Source organism: Coenobita brevimanus, chromosome 98 (assembly GCF_032717465.1).
Source record: "Coenobita brevimanus isolate Jiangsu-jjx chromosome 98, ASM3271746v2, whole genome shotgun sequence".
NCBI lineage: Eukaryota > Metazoa > Arthropoda > Malacostraca > Decapoda > Coenobitidae > Coenobita > Coenobita brevimanus.
In genome coordinates this window covers 4,265,001-4,284,401 of record NC_137051.1, presented here as the reverse complement: position 1 = coordinate 4,284,401, position 19,401 = coordinate 4,265,001, and the positions used below count along the sequence as shown (strand labels likewise).

Sequence of the window (19,401 nt, the reverse complement as noted above, 5' to 3'; positions counted from 1 at the left end):
CAGGTGAGTCCCCACATCCCTTTATTCTATAAGTTCATCCCAAGTGAGTTCCTGTATTCTCATAGTTCTTTAAGTCCCTCCACAGGTCAGTCCCCATATACAAATACAGTAGTCCTTAAGTACCCGCCATGGTAGTCCCTGCTTCCCCACAACCCCAATCACCATCACATCCCATCCCCCTCATAAACCACATATCTCCAGTCCCCCTTACAGCCACCATATCCCCTGTCTTCCATCAGAGTCCCCACATCTTCAATCAACCTTCATACTTCCCCTATCCTCACATCCCCATCCCATCCCAGAGTCCCCTCACAGACCTTCCCAAACCACCTCATAGTCCCCACACCCCATCCTTTTTCATAGTCCCCACATCGCCTTTCTTTGTCAGAGTCCCCTTTATGGTCCCCAGCCTCATTCCCCCTTTCCCCAGTCCTCCCCTGGTAGGTGCCAATCTTGCTGGTGGAGGAGTGTTGTGTCTGGAGGCAGTCTTAATCCACCGGACTTTAGGGGACTTCACCTCACACACAGGACTTACCCAGGCCCCAGATTCACTGACACACTTAGGATCCATCCAGGTCGTAACTAGGAATTGTTTTTACTCTTTAAGGACGAGGAGGTGAGACTGCAGAATTTCCCATATCTTGCCACAGATTCACCAATACACGTACCATCGATCCCTGTCGTAACAAGATTTTTTTTTTTTTAAGTGCTTAAAGGACAAGGAGGTGAGTGCGGAGTTTCCCATAGGCCTCTGTTCTTCCTTATAAAAAAAAAAAAAAGTATCTATATCTTAGTTACGATCAGTCCTTGTCGTACCTTAGGATTGTATAGGAAGGACAAGGAGAGAGGTTTGCAGAATCATTCCCACGTCTGTTATTCTTCATGTAATAAACAAGCGTTGGTTACGATCAGTCCTTGATCAGTCCTTGTCATAACTATTTTTTTTTTTTTTTTTTTTTTTTTTTTTTTTCCAGGAAGAGCATGGCGAGAAGACTGAATAATTTCTCACAAATTTATTTAAAAAAAAAAAAAAGTTTGGTTGCGACAGGATATTGTTAAGTTTGTGAATCCGGGCGGAGGGTGTATTGAGCTTTTCCCAAAGTTACCCATCCGTGCAGAGCTTCGTTTAAGGAAAGTCCAGTTTAAGTCCCCGCTTTAGGAAAGTCCAGCTCAATTTCCTCTTTAGAAGAAACTTTTTTCTGCCCTCGTTTAGAAAAGTCTGTCCAAGTTCCAGTTAATGCGCCCAGTCCCATGACTTAATATATATTATTTTTTGCTTTTTGCAGGCGATTTTATTCAGATCATGGGATACCTGTTGTATTAAAAAGGTTCTGGATGGCTGCATCTCACCGTTGCATTTCCCAGCCGTGGGAAAATCCAGTCCCATTATGGGGAATGATTTAAGTCCCAGTTGTAGATCCAATCTAAGTCCCAGTTTTGGTAAAATACAGTTTAAATTAGGGTTTAGGGAAAGTCTAATTCATTTCCTGTTTTAGGAAAACCCTGTTAAAGTCCCAGTTTGGGAAAGACCATTTTCAGTCCCTGCTTTATGGAAGTGAACTTAATCCATGGCCCATTTTAGTCCCTGTTTTAGGAAAGCCCAGTTTAGTCCCTGTTTTAGGAAAGCCCAGTTTAGTTCCTGTTTTAGCAAAGTCCATTGTACTCTCCGTTTTAGTAAAGTCCAGTGTAAGTCAGTTTTAGAATGTTAAGCATTCAAGCTTCCTCGTAGGAAAACCTCTATTTCAAATCTAGTTTTAATAAAATCCCATTTAAGACTTCAAGTCTGAATGAGAGAATTGAGCCGTGGTAGCCGTGTTTCTGTCTTCCCTTGTACCTTGTTTACCTTACATTACCTTGCTTGTGTTATGCATGACGCTTGTTTTGATGTGCTTTCAGATATTGTGCATGACGCTAGTGCTAGTGTGACATCACCTGGACATACATCAGGTAAGATCAGGTTTTGTGCATGACCTGTAGTGATGTATAGTAGTTATATGTACGGCTAGGTTTAGTGCATGATGCTGTGGTATTTTGATGTAGTGGCAGGTAAGGTTAGGTGTTGTGCATGGTGATTTTATTGACGTGGAGTAGTCACGTGTAAAGCTAGAAGCTGTACAGTACATAGCACTTGTAGTGTACGAATAACAGGTATGGACATGTATTCTGCATGGCACTTGGCGTCTTGTCACCCGGAGTCAGTGCAGGTAAGAGCAGGTTGTGTGTGGTAATGGTGTTGTGCATCAGATTTGTGGTGGGGTGGAGCCAACACAGGTAAAGTCAGAATTAAAAGCGGTGGTACAAAATGAGCGCAGAAGATAATAGACAGCAACACAGACCTCTTGCTCTTTCGTGGGTAGGTTATAACTGAATTCCCTATTCTGTGAGACTAAAATAAAGATAACAAAGTAGGAAGGATACCGCCACCCACCAGACCCACCAGTATTAACATGCAGCATGAAAAAATTGTTGTGAAACTTTCTTAGGAAATGGTGAAAGTAAAGTGTGTTTTATACTGTCTTAATCAGTAAGAGAATTAACAACAAGTTCGCTGTTGGTAAACAGCGAGACTGTTTCATTAGTTTATAATTATGTTCAAAGAAGAATATTCTGTTTCCCGTGGCCGGAAGAGTTTGCCAGCGACTTTAGAACTACTCCCATTTGAATGATTAGACGTGTATTGTGAAGTATTAATCGACTTTACAATGAAAATTTTACCTGCTTTTATTAGAATAGCTACAAACACTAGTTTCATCCTTACCTAACTTAATCTTCTTCCTTTTTTCCTATCCCATCCTGATGCACATTACATTCCCATCTCATCCAATTTACTTTAGTTCATCTCATCTCATCCAAACATATCCCAGCACAGTCCAGTGTGTTCTAACCAGTTCCAATCCTTTCCTATCGCATCCCATAGTCCTATCCAATTCCATCCCATCCCATGCCATCCCATCGCATCCCATCCTATCCTATCCTATCCTATCCTCTCCCATCCAGTCCCATCCCATCCCATTCGGTCCAGTCTGATCTCTGTCTTGTCATGACCAGTTTAATCGTATTCTTTCCATCACTACCCTATCATAATCCCAGTCACTCCTAGCCCACTCTGTCCTCTATCCCATTCAGTCTTTCCCCTTTCTCTCCAGTCCTATCCTGTTCTGTGTTGTCGTATTTTGTATTATTGTATCCTGTTCTATACTATCCTAGCCTGTCCTATCCTATCCTATCCTGTACAATCCTGTCCTATCGTGTCGTATCCTGTCCTGTCCTATCCTATCCTATCCTATCATTCCTGCCCTATCCCATCCTGTCCTATCCTGCCGTTTCATATCACATTATATCCTATCCCATCCTATCCCATCCTGCTGTATGCTATCCCGTCCCACCGTATTCCTCTCTCTCTCCGCGTGCCATCGTGCCTAATTCCGTGCCATGCCGTTCCATCCCCACCAATGCCCTTTCATCCCGGCATAATTCTTTAAACTTAGTGGCTCATTGTCCAAATTACCTTCAATTACTCCTATATTGGTTCTCTCCCTCCCCCCTCTCCCCCATCTCCCATCCCTCCTTATCCAACTCCTACCCCTCTCCTCCTCCCCCTCTCCCCCCTCTCCCATCCCTCCTTATCCAACCCCTACCCCTCTTCTCCTCCCCACTCTTCCCCCTCCCACCTCAGACCACCCTCCTCTCAGTCTCCTCCCACTTACCTCCTCCCCCATCCTTCTCCCCATCCTCACCCCGCTTTTCTTACCCCCTCTTTATCTTCCCCTTCCTGTCCCCATCTCCGTTCTCTCTCCCCCCTTCCTTTCCCTTGGCTTCCCTCCCCTCCCCTCCCCTCCCCCCTCCCTTCCTCCTGTCCCTTCCCCCTCCCCCCTCCCCTCCATTTCTTCTCGCTTCCCTTCCTCTCATACTCTCCCCTCTCCCCATTTTTCTTCCCACTCATTCCTTGGTCCTTTCCTCCTCCCTCCTCTCAGTCTTCCCACTCCCCCTCCCCCCTCCCCCTTTCTCTCTCTCCTTCCCCTCCCCCCTCCCTTCCTCCCATTATTTATTATCCCTCACGAGAATAGAGGTTGAATCAATTATCATTCATGTTCCCCCCTCTCCTCTCTCTCTCTCTCTCTCTCTCTCTGGCTTCATTTCGCCACCTTTTTCGACCCCTCCACTTTCTTCCCTCCCACCTTCGCAGTTTTCCACTCCCTCCACCCATTTTTCCTTTCCCTCCACCCTTTTTCCATTCCTTCCCCATCCTTTACTCTCTTTCATTAACTGTGCCATCTTCCCCTAACTCTCCCGTTTCCATATCACCGTCCCATAACGCTCTTTCCCTTTCTTTCTGTCACTGATTTCCTTTTCCCCTCTTCCCCTCCCTATCATTCTCCTCCCCCCACACCTCTCCTTCTCACCATCCTTAACCCCCCTACCCTCGTCCTGTTACACACTTCCTCTATCCCTCCCCTTCCCTACTTTCGCCATTCTCCTCTTCCTTTCACTCCCTACTGTCACCCATCGCCTTTCCATCCCTTAACCCCCCCCCCCAATCTCTTCCCAACTACGCTGTCTCTCTCCACTTCCCTCACTCATCAAACCCCCCTTTCTCATCCTCACCTCTACCCCTGCACGTCCTTTCCTCTATCCCACCCCATTCCTCCCCTACATCTCCCCCCCACTCCCTCTCCTCTTGTTAATACCTCCTTCTCTATCCCTCCCCTAATCTTCCTTTTCCCCTCCTCCATCCGCCACACCTCTATCGCTTCCTTCCCTTCTCTTCTCCTTCCCCCCTCCACTATTTTCCACATCCCCTTCCGCTCCTCAAATTCCCAGGTTCGCCCGTGTGGTTTTGACAGATTGCTTGTAAAGGGTACGGTACACATTTCTGCCTGGGATGCTTGGGCAGGGTGGGATGGGTGTGTGAGAGTGGATGGGATGGGTGGTGTGAGAGTGGATGGGGTGGGTGGTGTGAGAGTGGATGGGATGGGTGGTGTGAGAGTGGATGGGATGGGTGGTGTAAGTGGGAGGGATGGGTGGTGTGAGAATGGGTGGGATGGGTGGTGTGAGAGTGGGTGAGATGGGTGGTGTGAGAGTGCGAGAGATGAATAGCGTGAGTGAAGGTGCGGTTGGTGTTTAAAGAGAGGGTACAGGAAAAAGCAGACAGCAGCAGACCTGCCCTTTTGAGACCGAGGAGCACAGAGAAAAGAGTTACTGCTGTTTCTGTATTATAAATCGAAAAGAAGGGTGGTATAACAAGAAGGCTCTCCCTCCCTCCACCGACCAGTCCCTACAGTCTGATTCAGTTGGAAGTGAGTTGAGGATTGAGCAAATGTTGCCCGAGGTAGTGTAATATGAACAGCTACATGAACAAATTTGACACATAAACGGATATGTTTGTCAAAATGAAACGAAGCGATCTTCATCTGGCAGGGAAAATTAACGTTAATTGCTTATCGATGTTATGCTGTGCTCTTGCCATATATCGTTTCGTTTCGTTCCTTTTAACATGCATGCATGCGTCGGCCCTAGTCACCTAATGGAGGCCGTCCATGCTGCTCGATCTCTGGCTGCCTTCCTATTCGGTCCCTTATCCCGGAGGTCACACGCCATGACCTCGTCCCAGGTCTTTTTCGGTCTGCCTTTCGCATCTGTACCCCCAACGTTAACACTTCTCACTTTCTGCACGCCCATCCTTTACACATGCCCAGACCATCTCAGTCTACCTTTGCTCATCACAACACCGATACTCTCCAGTCCTATCCCATATATATATATATATATATATATATATATATATATATATATATATATATATATATATATATATATATATATACACTGTCCGTTCTCTTAGAGAAAAAAATTAATCCTATTATTTTTATTATCATTATTATTCAGCTATGAATGTATTTAGCTGGGTGTTAGAAGCTATGTAGATACTTAAACTAGCTACTTTGACACGTTGGTGGTATATTACACTCTACCACACCGCTAAGTAGTTTACTAGCGACGCCAAAGGCGTAATTATTACGATAGAGTCCTTTTGTGTGCATATGCAAATGTGTTAACAGTATATCTGATGAATGACTGGATCAGAATTATCGCTACATTGCGTTTGTATAGGAAGAAGTGATTTATATTTGGTGCACATGATCAGACCAAGGTCAGGGGGAAGGGCCAAGGTTCAGGGTGAGGAGGATGTCTCAGGAATGCCTGGTTCAATTTGGATCAAAATTAGCACGTAAGTTGTGTGTGGATGTGATTCCATTGTGGTGCATATTGTTCTGAGGTCAAGGTTATAGTTTGGGCGCGGCGTCGCAGTGCTGTCTTAGCACACTTTCTAGTACTTTTGTGTATTAACACTAGTGGTGAAGAAATTGTGTTTCATTTAACAGGAAACGCTAAACATTAAGTGTCTAGTAGGTACTTCAAGTGTATGTAATTCTGGCTGTCAGATTTATATTACTACTCGCAACTGCCATAGTACCATGATCTTTGAAAACGTTATATACAGTGCTTGGATTAGATCCTCTGGAAGTTTGCCCTTTGAAACGATAAAAATGTTTAGGTTTTCTCAGCATGTAAAGTTGGTATATAGTATCATTTTTGTCACGCTTCCCTTTGCTGGCTACCATATCCGTAATTCTGTCTGCAGCAAGAGTGAAATATAAAGCTTTCTGGTAATGGAGGCCCCCGTGCTCTCTCTCTCTCTCTCTCTCTCTCTCTCTCTCTCTCTCTCTCTCTCCCCTCCTCCTCCTCCTCCTCCTCCTCCAATAAATTTCCTCTTTATCGCTCCACTTTCTCACTCCAAATTTATTTTCCCACTTCCCACTCACTCCCCCTCTCCCCCCTCCCTTCTCCTTCACACACCCCTCCATCTCTCTCTCTCTCTCTCTCTCTCTCTCTCTCTCTCTCTCTCTCTCTCTCTCTCTCTAACCTTCCTTCCTTTTTTGTTTCCATCATTAATTTCCCTTCCTTGTCCCACCCTTCCCTTTCCATGCTGTTTAACTTCCCTCTTTTCCTCCATCACTGTCCTTCGTTCTCTTCCCGTCCCCCCTCCTTCATTCTTACCTCGCTTCATCTCTTTCCCTCCCTGTTACATTCCTCCTTCTCACCTTTTCTTCTTCCCTTTGTCATACTTACCGTACCTTCTCTTTCTTCCCTCCTTTTCACGTTCCCTTCCTCTCCCTTCGAGTTTTCCATCCTTCTGTCGTCCTGTTACTTTTCTCCTCACCTTTCCAACCCCTTACCCTTACCTTGCTCCTCCTCACCCTCCCTCCTTCTTACATTCCTTCATCCTGTCTCCTTCCGTTTCGCCCTTCCTTCCCTCATACATCGTTTCCTTTCTTCCATTCTTTCCCGGTACTCCTCCCTTCCTGCCTCCCTCATACGTGTCATCTCTCTCCTCCTCACTTTCCTTATCTTCCCTTCCTCCATATACCTCATAATTTTCGTCTCCCTCTCTCCTTCCTCCACTCTAACCTCCCTGCTCCCCTCTCCCTCCCTGCCAGTTTCTCCTCTCCTCCCTCCGTTTAGTTCCACATGTGCAAACAAAAGTGACGTGCATTCATGTGCGTTTAGGTGGTGTGTGTGTGTGTGTGTGTGTGTGTGTGTGTGTGTGTGTGTGTGTGTTTACGATTTTGCAGTTGAAATACTCTTACAAAAACATAACGCATATGACATTAATTTTATGCATATTACTCTTTTATATCATTATTTCTCCATCTTTGCTTATGTCCCCCCTTTTCTTTCATTTTCTCTTAATTTATCGTCATTTCCTATTTCACTTCACCATTTCCTCACTCCTCCATTTTCATTTTCAGTTTTTCTCATCTCATTTTTTCTTTCCACTTTCATCCGCCGTCATCTGTGTCATACCCACTATCTCTCCCCTTCCATGTCATTTCCTAGTTTATTGTTTAATCTCTCTCTCTCTCTCTCTCTCTCTCCCCACACACACATTTTATTTCTTGCCTCATTTGCCGTCCCTCCTTTCCGTATGCCATTTCCACTTAAACTTTTTTTTCCTTACCGTATTTGTCACTAGTATCATTTATTACTTTTTCTTTCATTTATTCTTCACTCCTATTTGCTATCCTTGTTTTGTTCACCATTTTTTCATTTATTTTTGTTCTTTCCCACTGTCAGTTTATTTATTTTTATTTTTTCGTATTTTCACTCCAGTTTCTTAGGAGTTTTACCAGTTCACTATTACTGTTTCATATATTTCGCTCATATTTGCCACATGTCATTTTTTGCGTATTTTCTCTTATTTTCAGTCGTCTTTGTCGCCAGTTTCTATTTCCCACTTAAACTTCCATTTTTGTTGTATAATCTCTCTCCTTTTCATTTCATTTCCACTCATTTTTCATCGTTTCAGTGACATTTCTCATCTTCTGCATCTTCGCCATTTCCACTGTTATCTTACGCATCATATTAATTGCCATTTCCACTCTTATCTTACGCATCATATTAATCATTTCTTTCCCCTACGCAGTTTCTCGTCCCTCACTTTTCTGCGTCGTGTCCTTCCGGCTCTCTTATAATTTCCACTTTATTCTTATTGCACCATTATTTACTCTTACTCTTTATTCTTCACTTTCATACTAACAGTTCTTCAGTATTTTTACTCCACATTCGTCACTCTTCTTCGTCATTGGTCACTTTCATCTTCATTCGTCAACTTCGTCCTCCTCATTCGTCACTGTCTTCCTCTTCATTCGTCACCTTCTTCCTCTTCATTCGTCACTTTCTTCATCTTCATTCGTCACTTTCTTCTTCATTCGTCACTTTCTTCATCTTCATTCGTCACTTTCTTCATCTGCATTCGTCACTTTCTTCTTCATTCGTCACTTTCTTCATCTTCATTCGTCACTCTTCTTTCACCAGTTCTCATTTTTCACTTTGCTGTTTCCTTCGTCCAGCCTCTGACGTTCCACCTTTCACTTTCTTTGTACATACTAAAGTGCTTCATTATCTTTACCACAGCGTTTTCTGTCGTCTTCCTGTATCGCTGCACATTTCATTAACTTCATCGCCACATTTATTTTCACTTCTCATTTGCACAATTATTTTTAATTTCATGTTTATCATTATTTTTATTGCTCCCACTATTCCGTTTTTTTTTTTTTTTTTTTTTTTTTCCCTCCAGCCTTCCGCATGTCAGTTCCACTTTAATAGCACCTGATAGACAAATTTAATATCTTGCTGCATCATTAAACGTTTCCTATTATGCATCTCCACTTTGTTACTGCGTCATTCAGTTTATTAATGTGGTGCTAGAGATGGACGCCTTCATGTGGTGACACTGATATACCCAGACGGCTCTACTTCCTGGTTATACAAACGTCCCTCAGCTACTTCCCTATCCCCCAAAAGGAGGAGGATGGCTTGCAGAAGGGCAGTTTAAGCCTGTAGTCCATTGGGTTTTGCGTCTCGGATTAATGTGGGATTACAGCAACGCCACACTACCACTACAACAACAACAACAACTACTGCTACTACTACTACTACTACTACTACTACTACTACTGTGACAACGAAGGCCGTATTATTGCCAGTTTTCGTACATCATTTTCACTCTTTTCTCTCACTTCATTTCTCTTAGTATTATGCCCCATTTCCTGCCATATCATTTCCTCCTCGCTCTTATCACGTTTTTTTCCTTCCCCTCTCTCTAATCGCGCCGCCATTACCCTTTTTATGGTCGGTAAAGTTTGTATCCTAATTCTCTCTCTCTCTCTCTCTCTCTCTCTCTCTCTCTCTCTCTCTCTCTCTCTCTCTCTCTCTCTCTCTCTCTCTCTCTCTCATGTACTTTATATATTTTGTATTTGTTCTACTGTACATTATCTGCATCTGCTATCTGTCTGTCTACTTTGTGAAGTGTGTGTGTGTGTGTGTGTGTGTGTGTGCTCTCTCTCTCTCTCTCTCTCTCTCTCTCTCTCTCTCTTGCCGTCTTGTTCATTTCCCCTTCCGCCTTTCACAGCCTCTTTCGTACACTCCTCCTCCTCGTCCTCCTCCCCATCCTCCTTGTCCTCCTCATCATCATCATCTGTCTTTTACTTTTCCTCATCAGTATTTATTTTCTCTTCTTATTTTTCCTGTCTTATTTCTTATCCTTGATATTGCACTTCCCCCCTTCATCCCCCCCCTTTTTTTTTCGCCCCCCGTTCTCTCCTCCAGCCTCTTCCCTTTTTTTCACCTCTCCTTTTTTATCCCGTATTGCCCTCTTCTCATTTCTCCTTTTCTCATCTTCATTTCTCCCGTTTCCTCTTCAGCGCGTCTCGTCTCTTCTCTCCTGTCTCCTCACTTTTCTCCCGTTTTCTCCTGTCCTCTCCTTTCCTCCTCACCTCTCCTTATTTCACTTCCTCTCTGGTCTTCCTTTCGCCATCTTTCTTCGCCTCTCCTCTCCTCTTCTACCTTCATTTTACTTCTTTTCCAATTCTGTTCCCTCCTCTCCTCTCCTTTCACCCCTTCTCTTCTCTCCTTTCCTCTCGTCTCCTCGCTTCTCCTTACCTCTCGTCTCCTCGCTTCTCCTTACCTCTCCTCTCCTCTCCTCTCCTTTCCTTACCCCAACCCTCCTCTCCTTTCCCACCCCACCCCACCCCTCCCCTTCCCTTTCCTTTCCTTTCCTTTCCTCTCCTCTCCGCGGCTCACTGCCTCCTCTCCTTTACCCTTGCCCTCGGCTCACTGTCTCCTCCCGTCTCCTCCCCTCTCCTTCCCTTCCCCTGCCCTCTCCTCTTCTCTCTCCCCTTTAGGTAATACTTGTCCTTGAATAGAAATTTTTTGAAGTAAAAGTAAAGGTTGACAGCAAAGAGAGGAGAATGGAGGGGAGAAGAGGAGCGGGAAGAAGAAGAGCGAGAGGAAGAGAGGAGAGGAGAGAAGAGAAGATGGAAGGGGAGGGAAGAGAAAAGGAGTGAAGGAGAGGGAAGAGTAAGAGAGAGGAGATGGGGGAGCAAAGGAGGGGAGGAAAGAGGAAATGGAGTAAGGGAGAATGGGGAGGAGAAAGCGAGAGAGAGGGGAGTAAGAGTAAGAACGAGAGGAGAGGGAGGAGGAGTTAACGTGAATATGTGAATGGAAAGGAGATAAATAAGAAGAGAAATGAAGACGGGGAGGAAGAGCGGTGATGGTGAGGAGAGGGAAAGGAGAGAATGAGAAATGTCTTCGTCGTCATCGTCACCTGGTTTCCGTCAAAATTGGGAAGGGTAGGATTAAGAAAAAAAAAAAAAAATTGCGAAAGATACTCACGAACTCAGATTTTTTTCATTGTTTATGTTGGTCAATCTTGTTTATCAGTAAGGATAGGATTTGAAGGCAGAGAGAGAAGGAAAGTGGAAAACTTTTTTTTTTTTTTTAATCCTTCCCTGCCTCTCCCTTTTTCCTCTCTTTCCTCCCTTCCTTTTCCTCTTCCTTTCTTTCCCTCCCTCACCCTTCACCTCCACCTCTCCTTTAACCTCTCTCTCTCTCTCTCTCTCTCTCTCTCTCTCTCTCTCTCCCCTTTCTTCCCTCTGCACATCAACCCTCCCTCATCCCTCTCCCACTCCCATCTCCTCATCTTCCTCTTCCTTCTACCTCTGCCGCTTTCCCTCCCATTCTCTTTCTCACTTTCCTTTCCCTACCACTCCCACCCTCCCTCTTTCTCTCATCATAACTCCTTCCTTTCTCCTTTCCTCTCCATCTCACCTCTCCCCATTCCCTTATCTTTCCTCATCCCCTCCCCTTACCTGTCCTCTCTCCCATCCTTTTCCTCTCTTCTCCCCTTCCCCATTCTTATCCTTTCTCCCACGCCCCATCCTTCTCCTCAACCCGCTCCCCTTCTCTTTCCTTTCCCTTTCCTCCTTCCTCTTCTTTCCTCCCTTGCTTTTCCTTTCCCTTCCTCTCCTTTCCATCTCCCCTTCTTTCCCCCTCCCCTTCTTTCTCCCCTCGCCTTCCGTCTCCTTTCCCTCCTTCCCATCCCTCTCGTTTCCCTTTCTCCCTTCCATTTCTTTCTCCCTTCCCTTTCCCCTGCCCTCCCCTGCCCTCCCCTCATTAGTGGTTGTGGGTGTTGTCAACCCAAGTCCAGCCCCGGGGAGGGTCCACTGGCAACATTCTCTTTACCATTTTCTGTGTGTGTGTGTGTGTGTGTGTGTGTGTGTGTGTGTGTGTGTGTGTGTGTGTGTGTGTGTGTGTGTGTGTCCATCTGTTCATCCAGTCCCCTATCCTCTCTTCCATCCTCTCCCCCATCCATTCATCCTCTCCCCATACACTCTGTCAACTCGTTCATTTAATCCCCACCAACCCACTCCTGCAATCCCCATCCATCCCCCCATTCATTCCTTTATTTAATCCCCACCCACCCACTCCTGCAATCCCCATCCAGTCCCCATCAATTGCCCCCATTCTTTCATTTATTTAATCCCCATCCATCCATTCCTGCAATCCCCATACTTCACTCCCCCTATTCCTTATCCATTCCCCTCATGGCCCCCCTTACAGTATAGCCTGGGAGGGCCTGGGGAGGAGAGATTTGCCAGCTCCTTGACGAGATGACGCTCAACCGTAAATTGGTTTCCCTGTCCGGATGATGAGCTTCTTGATGAACAGGCATAGGGGAAGGGGGAGAGGGGGAGTTGGTTGTGGAGAGGGGGAAAGGAAAGGGAGGGGAGAGAGGGGGAAGGGGGAGAAGGGGAGGGGCAAGAGGGGGAATTGGGTGTGGTGAGGGGGAAGGGGAGGGACGAGCGGGGGAATTGGGTGTGGAGAGGGGGATGGGGGAGAAGGGGAGGGGCGAGAGGGGGAACTGGGTGTGGAGAGGGGTGGGTGTCGAAGTGGAGTGGGGAAGAAAATTTGATGTGGAATGGAAGGGGGAAATGGGTGTGGAGTTGGGGAAAATATTTTGGGGTGTGTAGGTGGGGAAGAAAATTGGGATGTGGAGGTGGATGGAAATTGGAATGTGGAGTTGGAAGGAAATTAGAATGTGGAGTTGGAAGAAAATTGGGATGTGGAGTAAGAAAAATGGGGATGTGGAGCTGGAAGAAAATTAGGGTCTGGATTGGAAGAAAATTGGGATGTGGAGTTGGGAGAAAGTTGGGATGTGGAGTTGGAAGGAAATTGGGTTGTGGAGCTGGGGAAGAAATTGGGGGTTGGGGAATGAAGAGGAAGAAAAATTTGGTTTGGAGAGGGATGTGGGAGTGGGGGAGGAAAGTACGAATAATGTGGTGAGGGATAAGTGTGGGAGTGGAAATGGGCGTAGTGGGAGTTGGTGTGGGTGATGGAGTGAGTGTGGGAGTGATTGTATTAAAACTGGAGAAGAATTGGTATGGATGTGAAAGGGACAGTATGGGTGGTGGGTGGAGGGTTGATGTGGGTGTAAGTGAAAGAGAAGAGAATTAGTGACTATAGGTTATGAGGAAGGTGGTGTGGAGGAGGGCTGGAGTGAGATTTGTAGGTTAGGGAGAGGGTGGAGATGGTAGGGCTGGAGTTGGAGTGAGAGGCGTAGAGAGTAACAGGGTGAGAGGGGCGTGGGGAAGTAAGGGATGGAGATAAACGGTGGGGAAGGAGAGGAGAGTGAAGAGAAAAGTGAATGTGAGAGGGCGTGGGAGTGTGAGGAGAAGAGTAAGTGTGAGGGAGTGAAAGTGAGAGGGATTGGGAGTGTGGTGGAGAAGGGAGGGGTGGAGAGAATGAGGATAAGAGTGACAGTGTTAGAAGGGAGTGAGTAAGTGAGTTGGATAAGAGGTGAGGGGGTGAAGCGAAAGATGAGTAGGGAAGTGAGAGGTGGAAATAGAGAGGATGGTGTTGGAGTGGGTGGGGAAGAGTTAGTAACGTTGTGAAAGGGGAATGGGAAGGTGGGAGGGTCAAGAGGGTGGGAAGATGAGGGGGAGAGGGACTGTGAGAGAGGTAAGAGGTGAGAGGTGAAAGATGAGTGGTGAGAAGTGAGTGATGATGGGGGGGGGAGTGGTGTAGTGGGCCGGAAACAAACTTAGTGAAATATGAGAGAGAGAGAGAGGAGGGGGATTATACGGTATATGTCTCTGCTTCTTTTTCCCTCTTGCCTCCCACGTCTTCCGGTACTGAGGAGCGAGGAGGAGGAAGAGAAGGTAAGAAGGAAGGAAGGAGAGCAATTAAGAATGAAAGAAAATGGAAGAGAGGAGGAAGAGATTGAAGAAAGAAAGGAAAGAGGGAGGAAAGGAAGAAACTTAATAAAACAAGGAGAGAAGAATAAGAGGGAAGGGGAGGATGGAGATAAGCAAGAAACGAAAATAAAGAGGAGAAGAGAAGGAAAAATAAGGATGAAAGGAAAGAAGGAGCAGAAGGAGAGGAGAAGAGGTGGGGGGGAAGGTTGGAGAGAAGGGGAAAAATGAGAGAAAAAGAGAATGAGAGATGAGGAGAGGAGGAAGGTTGTGCCTGAAGGAGAAGCGAATGAGGCAGTGAAAAATGATAGAGGAAGTGGAGAAGAAAAGTGGTTGAAGGGGGTGGGATATAGATATGGAAGAGGAGAGTGAAAGGGGAGAAGGAAAGACAAGGTGCAGAAGAAAGAGGTTATTCAAACTAGAGAAGTCATTAGTAGGGAAAAAAAGTGGAAGGAAGGAATGAGGAGAAAAAAAAAGATGGAGGGCATGAGGAAGAAAAGAAAGGAGGGGATGAGGAAGAAAAGGAAGGAGGAAGTGAGGAAAAAAGGGAAGGAAGAAGTAATGGATGTAGGAGAAAAGGAAAACTGGTGTATGAGAGGTAAGGAAAATTTGATGAAAACAAGAATTAGCATCTTCGGTCCAGTAACGTATTTTGTCTTCTATTCATGTTTTTTTCTGACGATTTAATTTAGCTCAGGGGGAGAAATAAGAACGTGGAGAGGCTGATGGAAACCGTTTTCAACCCCGTCATTACAAAATATGGTCTCTTCAGAGTTTAGCCCCTTCAGTCCAATGCTTATTTATTTGTTTTATAGTACCTGTCGATGGCGCGTTGGCTTTAACCTGACAGATCATTAAACCCTTCCAGCTCGGTTGATGATCAGGTGTAGTCAGACTGGTGGACGAAATTAACTATAAATCGAGGAGACCTATTGCACCTCATAAGAAAAGCTCATCGAATATTGCTCAGCCACAAAACGTCAAATTAGTAGGAGTTACATATCCTTCATTAGTCCCGTCACTACTAGGGTGATCGCTTAATCTGAATGTAATCGCCTGGTTGCAGCAAGAATGAATTAAAAGATACGTCATGGGATTGAGAGGTTGAGGATATCGTCAGGATATAGCAGGAACAAAATAACGCCCTTAAGCTGAAGAGGTTACAGGAGAGAGAGAGGGGGGGGGAGGAAGAGAAAACGGGAAGAAGGAAGGTGAAAGGGAATGAGTGACAGTTTCATACTTCCTACTTTTAACTGGGATTATCTGTAGTTTTTTTTTTACTTAACCTGGCCCAGATTTTCGTCCTTTTGCGGGTTATTTCACGTAGCTTAGGGGCAGTATAAGAGGAAATGGAGGAGGGAATGAAAGAAGGAGGAGGAAAGTAAGCTATAAAGTGAATGGAGTGAAGGAAGGAGGTAATGAAGTGTGGAAGTAATAAAGGAAGGAGTGAAGGAAGAAGGAAATAAATAAAGTACTAAATGGGGGTGTGAATGAAGTACATGAGGGTGGGAAATAATAAATGAAAGAGGGAAGTGGCATGTGGAAGGGTGTAGGAAGTGGAGTGAGTGATGGAAGAAGGTAATGAAGGAGAGAAATGATGAATGAAGGCGTGAAGGAAGTAGGACGAGGGATTGAAGAAGGTAAAGAGGGAGGGATGTGAAAAATGAAGGAGTGATGGAAGGAGGAAGTGAAGGAGGGAAATAATAGATAAAGAAGGGGAATGGAGTGAAGGAGGAAGGAAATGAAGGAAGCAGTAAATGGAGGCGATAATAGAAGGAAGTAATAAATGAGTGAATGAATGAATGAAGGAGTGAAGGAAGAAGGAAGCCTGCCACTGTATTGATTTTCGTGCCAACAGACCTGTCCTCCTTCCCTACCTCCATCGTTCCCTCCATCCTCTCTCTCTCTCTCTCTCTCTCTCTCTCTCTCTCTCTCTCTCTCTCTCTCTCTCCATCCATCCTTCATTCCTTCTCTCATTACTTCATTTCTTCATCATCCCTCCCTCCCTCGTCTTTCTGTCCATCCATTCTTCTTCTGTCTCTACTTATATTTTCCTTTTTTTTCCTAAATCTGTCCCTCCATCCCTCCTCTCCCAGCTTTCTTCTTTCCTCCTTCCCGCTGTCCCTCCATCTTCATTCATTCCATCCTTCCTTCCAGCTTTCCTTTCTTCCCCCTGTCGCCTTCCACGTTGTAACATATCCTCCCATTTTCTCTCCTTCCTCCCATTTTTACCTCTCCTTCCTCCCATTTTTACCTCTCCTTCCCTCCTCACGTTGCCTCGTTCTCTCCAGCTCTCTCCATCTCTCCAACCCTCAGTTCCTTCCTACCCCCGTCATTCTCTTACTGGCATTTTCCTCCACCTCTTCCCTCCCCACGTCATATTTTGTTTTTTCCTTCCTTCCTTGTCTCTTCCCTTTCCTTCCCCTCCCTTCCCTTTCCTTCCCTTCCCTTTCCTTCCCTTCCCTTCCCTTCCCTTCCCTTCCTTTCCTTTCGTCCTTCATGTTTTTTGCACCTTTTGGAATTATTTGTTTATTTGACTGTAGAATTATTTCCCCACCCATCCATCTTCTTTATTCCTTTCCTTTCCATTCCTTTCCTCCCTCCCTCCCTCTCTCCCTCCCATCTTTCCTTTTGTTTTTCGTTCCATCCTTCTTTCCCCCCCCCCTTTTTTTTTTCCTTCCTTCGTGATATTTAAGACCCAGGCACAGGAAAATTAAATGAAACAAAACTGACCTCCTGACCTGCATGCGGTGGAGTGAGTGAGTAAATGAAAGTTGAAAGTGAGTGAGTGAAAATGAGTGAGTGAGCTAGGTAGGCTTTTGATAGAAGTGGAGTGAGGGAGGGAGGGAGCGAGTGCATGAGCGTGAGTGAACTTGCGAGTGAATGAAAGTGAATATGTGTGCGTGAGTGAAAGTGAGTGAGCGGAAATGAATGCGTGAGTAAGTGGAAGTGAGAAAGTGAACGAATGAGAGTGGGTAAGGCGAGGGAATCTATTATTATTATCCTTCTCCTCCTCGATGACGCAACTACTGACCTGGCCGCGACCTTGACACGAAAACTGGTGCACGAGATACAACCATTCTTGACCCCTCCTTCCTATCCCTTCCTTCTTTACTCAGCCTTTGTTTCCTTTTCATCCTGTCTTTTTGTTTTAGTTCCCTCTATTTCTTTTCTTTTTTGTTTTTATTTTACTTCTTTCCATATTTATTTCCAGCCTTTTCGCGACCAGTTTATCTATTGCATCTTTTATCATTCTTCATTTTTTTTCTTTTTTATTTCTCTGGTCCCCTTTCTTTCCTGTGCCCTGTGCCTCCTTTCATTCATTCCTTTCTTTCCCCTTTTCTTTCCCTTTGTCCTTCCTTTCCCCCTTTCTCTTCTTTCTTCCTCCCCCTTGCCTTCCGTCCTCCATTCTCTTTCCTCCTTGTTTTCCATCCACGATATATCCCCCCTTCTTGCATTGTCATATCGCATTTTCTTTTTCTGTTGTCCTCGTTACATCTTTTCTTCTGTCTTTCTTCTTTCTTTATCTCATTTTTCCTACCGTCTCTATTTTTCTTATCCCCCAATATAATCCCTTCCTCTCCTGTCCTTACCTCCTTATTTCTTTCCTTCCCTTCTTTTCTTCCATTTTTTTCCCCTCTCCTTCCTTTCATCGCCTTCCTTTTTGCTCTTTCTTTACCCCTTCTTCTTTTTACTTCCTTATCTTCTTTTTTTTTTTACCTCCTTTCTTTTCTTGTTAATTTCCTCCCTGTATTTTTCCTCTTCTTTCTTTTATCATCGTATTTTCCCTTACTTTCTCTTTTCTTATAGTCTTTTTCTTTTTCTTATTTCTCCCCTCCCCCCCTATACATGCTGCCTGCCGTATCTTCGTTCTCTACTTCCTTATTTCTTTCCATCCTTCCCCATTTTTATCTTATTTCTTTCTTTCGTTCTCTGCTTGCTTAACCTCCCTATTCGTTCCCCTCTACTTTCTCTCTCTCTCTCTCTCTCTCTCTCTCTCTCTCTCTCTCTCTCTCTCTCTCTCTCTCTCTCTCTCTCTCTCTCTCTCTCTCTCTCTCTCTCTCTCTCTCTCTCTCTCTCACCTTGTTTCATATATTTTCTTCCTTTCTACTAAGTCATTTTAATACTAGAAGCCGACAGACGATTTTATCTCAGCAAAGCCCCCTCGTACTGAAAGCGTTATTATGTAGTTATTTGCATTTTCCTTCTTCCCTCTATGTTCTGTCTTTGTTTTCTTTCCTCGGCCTATTATTTCCTCTTATCTTTGTCTCTTGCCTTTCTCCTTTTTTCCCTTCTATATTCTTGAGTCGTATCCCCATATTTCTTTTATTCTCTTTGTCTGTCTCTTTCCGTTCCCTAACTTATCTTTCATCTCTGTATGTTTCCGTCTCTTATTTTCTTCCCTTTCCCTTTTTTTATCCTTATTCTCTTCCTGCCTTCTTGTCTTTCTTAATCGTTCCCTCATCTCCATACATATTCCTTATTTTCTTTATATTTGTCCCCTCATACTTCTTGCATTCTCTTCGTGTCTCCTTCCATCTGTTAATTTTCTTCTTGCATCTCTACCTTATCCCTTTTTATTTTCATCCTTCCTGGCCTCTTAGTTTCTCTTATTGCCTCACTTCCTGGCTCTTTCCCCCTTTACGACGTTTTTCATACCCCTCATTTTGACCACGTCTTTCTCGCTTCCTTACGACTCCTCTTTTCTTTCTTAATTTTCTCCAGGTTTAATATGTCTTTTTTCCAGTGTCCCTCCTTTTCTCTTACTATTTTTTTCCCTTTCTTATCCAGTTTTTGTTTCCTTGTATTTTCTTTTTATTTTCCTGTGTTGTTTTTCCCTCTTTCATGTGTCATTTACCATTTTTTATTTCTTTTCTCCCGTAGTTTCTTCTTTCCTTTCCTTTTGTCTCTCTTCTCTCGTCCCCCCTTTCCCCATTCTCCTCCTCATTTCCCTCTTTTTTTCTTTTTCCCTCCTCCTCTCCTCATCAATCCTCTCCTCTTCTCTCTTCTCTTCTCATCTCATCTCATCTCATCTCCTGACGTGTCCGCTCTTTTCTTTTCTTTTTCCCCTCTTTTCTTCTTATTTTTTCAGCTCCTTTTTTTCCTTCTTTTCACTTCTTCCTCCCTCCCCTCTTCCTCCCCCCTCCTTCCGTCCGTCCTCCCTTTATCGTAACTCCTCTTTCCCCTTTCTTCTCTGCTCCCCCTTCCTCCTCATCCTTCTCCTTCCCTCTTCTCCCCTCATGCCCTCTTCCCTTCTCCTCTCCTTTCAGATTCCATTCTCCTTCATCTGTCTTCCTTTAACCCTCCT

At 44.8% G+C, this 19,401-nt stretch overlaps 1 protein-coding gene across 1 annotated transcript in view; it reads left to right on the top strand.

Moving 5' to 3' along the window:
• Positions 1 to 19,401, top strand: part of Orp8 (Oxysterol-binding protein-related protein 8) — a 234,742-nt gene that overhangs the window by 96,958 nt on the left and 118,383 nt on the right. The window contains exon 4 of the mRNA XM_080283821.1: positions 1,897 to 1,947. Within this exon, the coding sequence (XP_080139947.1) occupies positions 1,897 to 1,947 (51 nt within the window). The remainder of the gene's footprint in view (positions 1 to 1,896; positions 1,948 to 19,401) is intronic.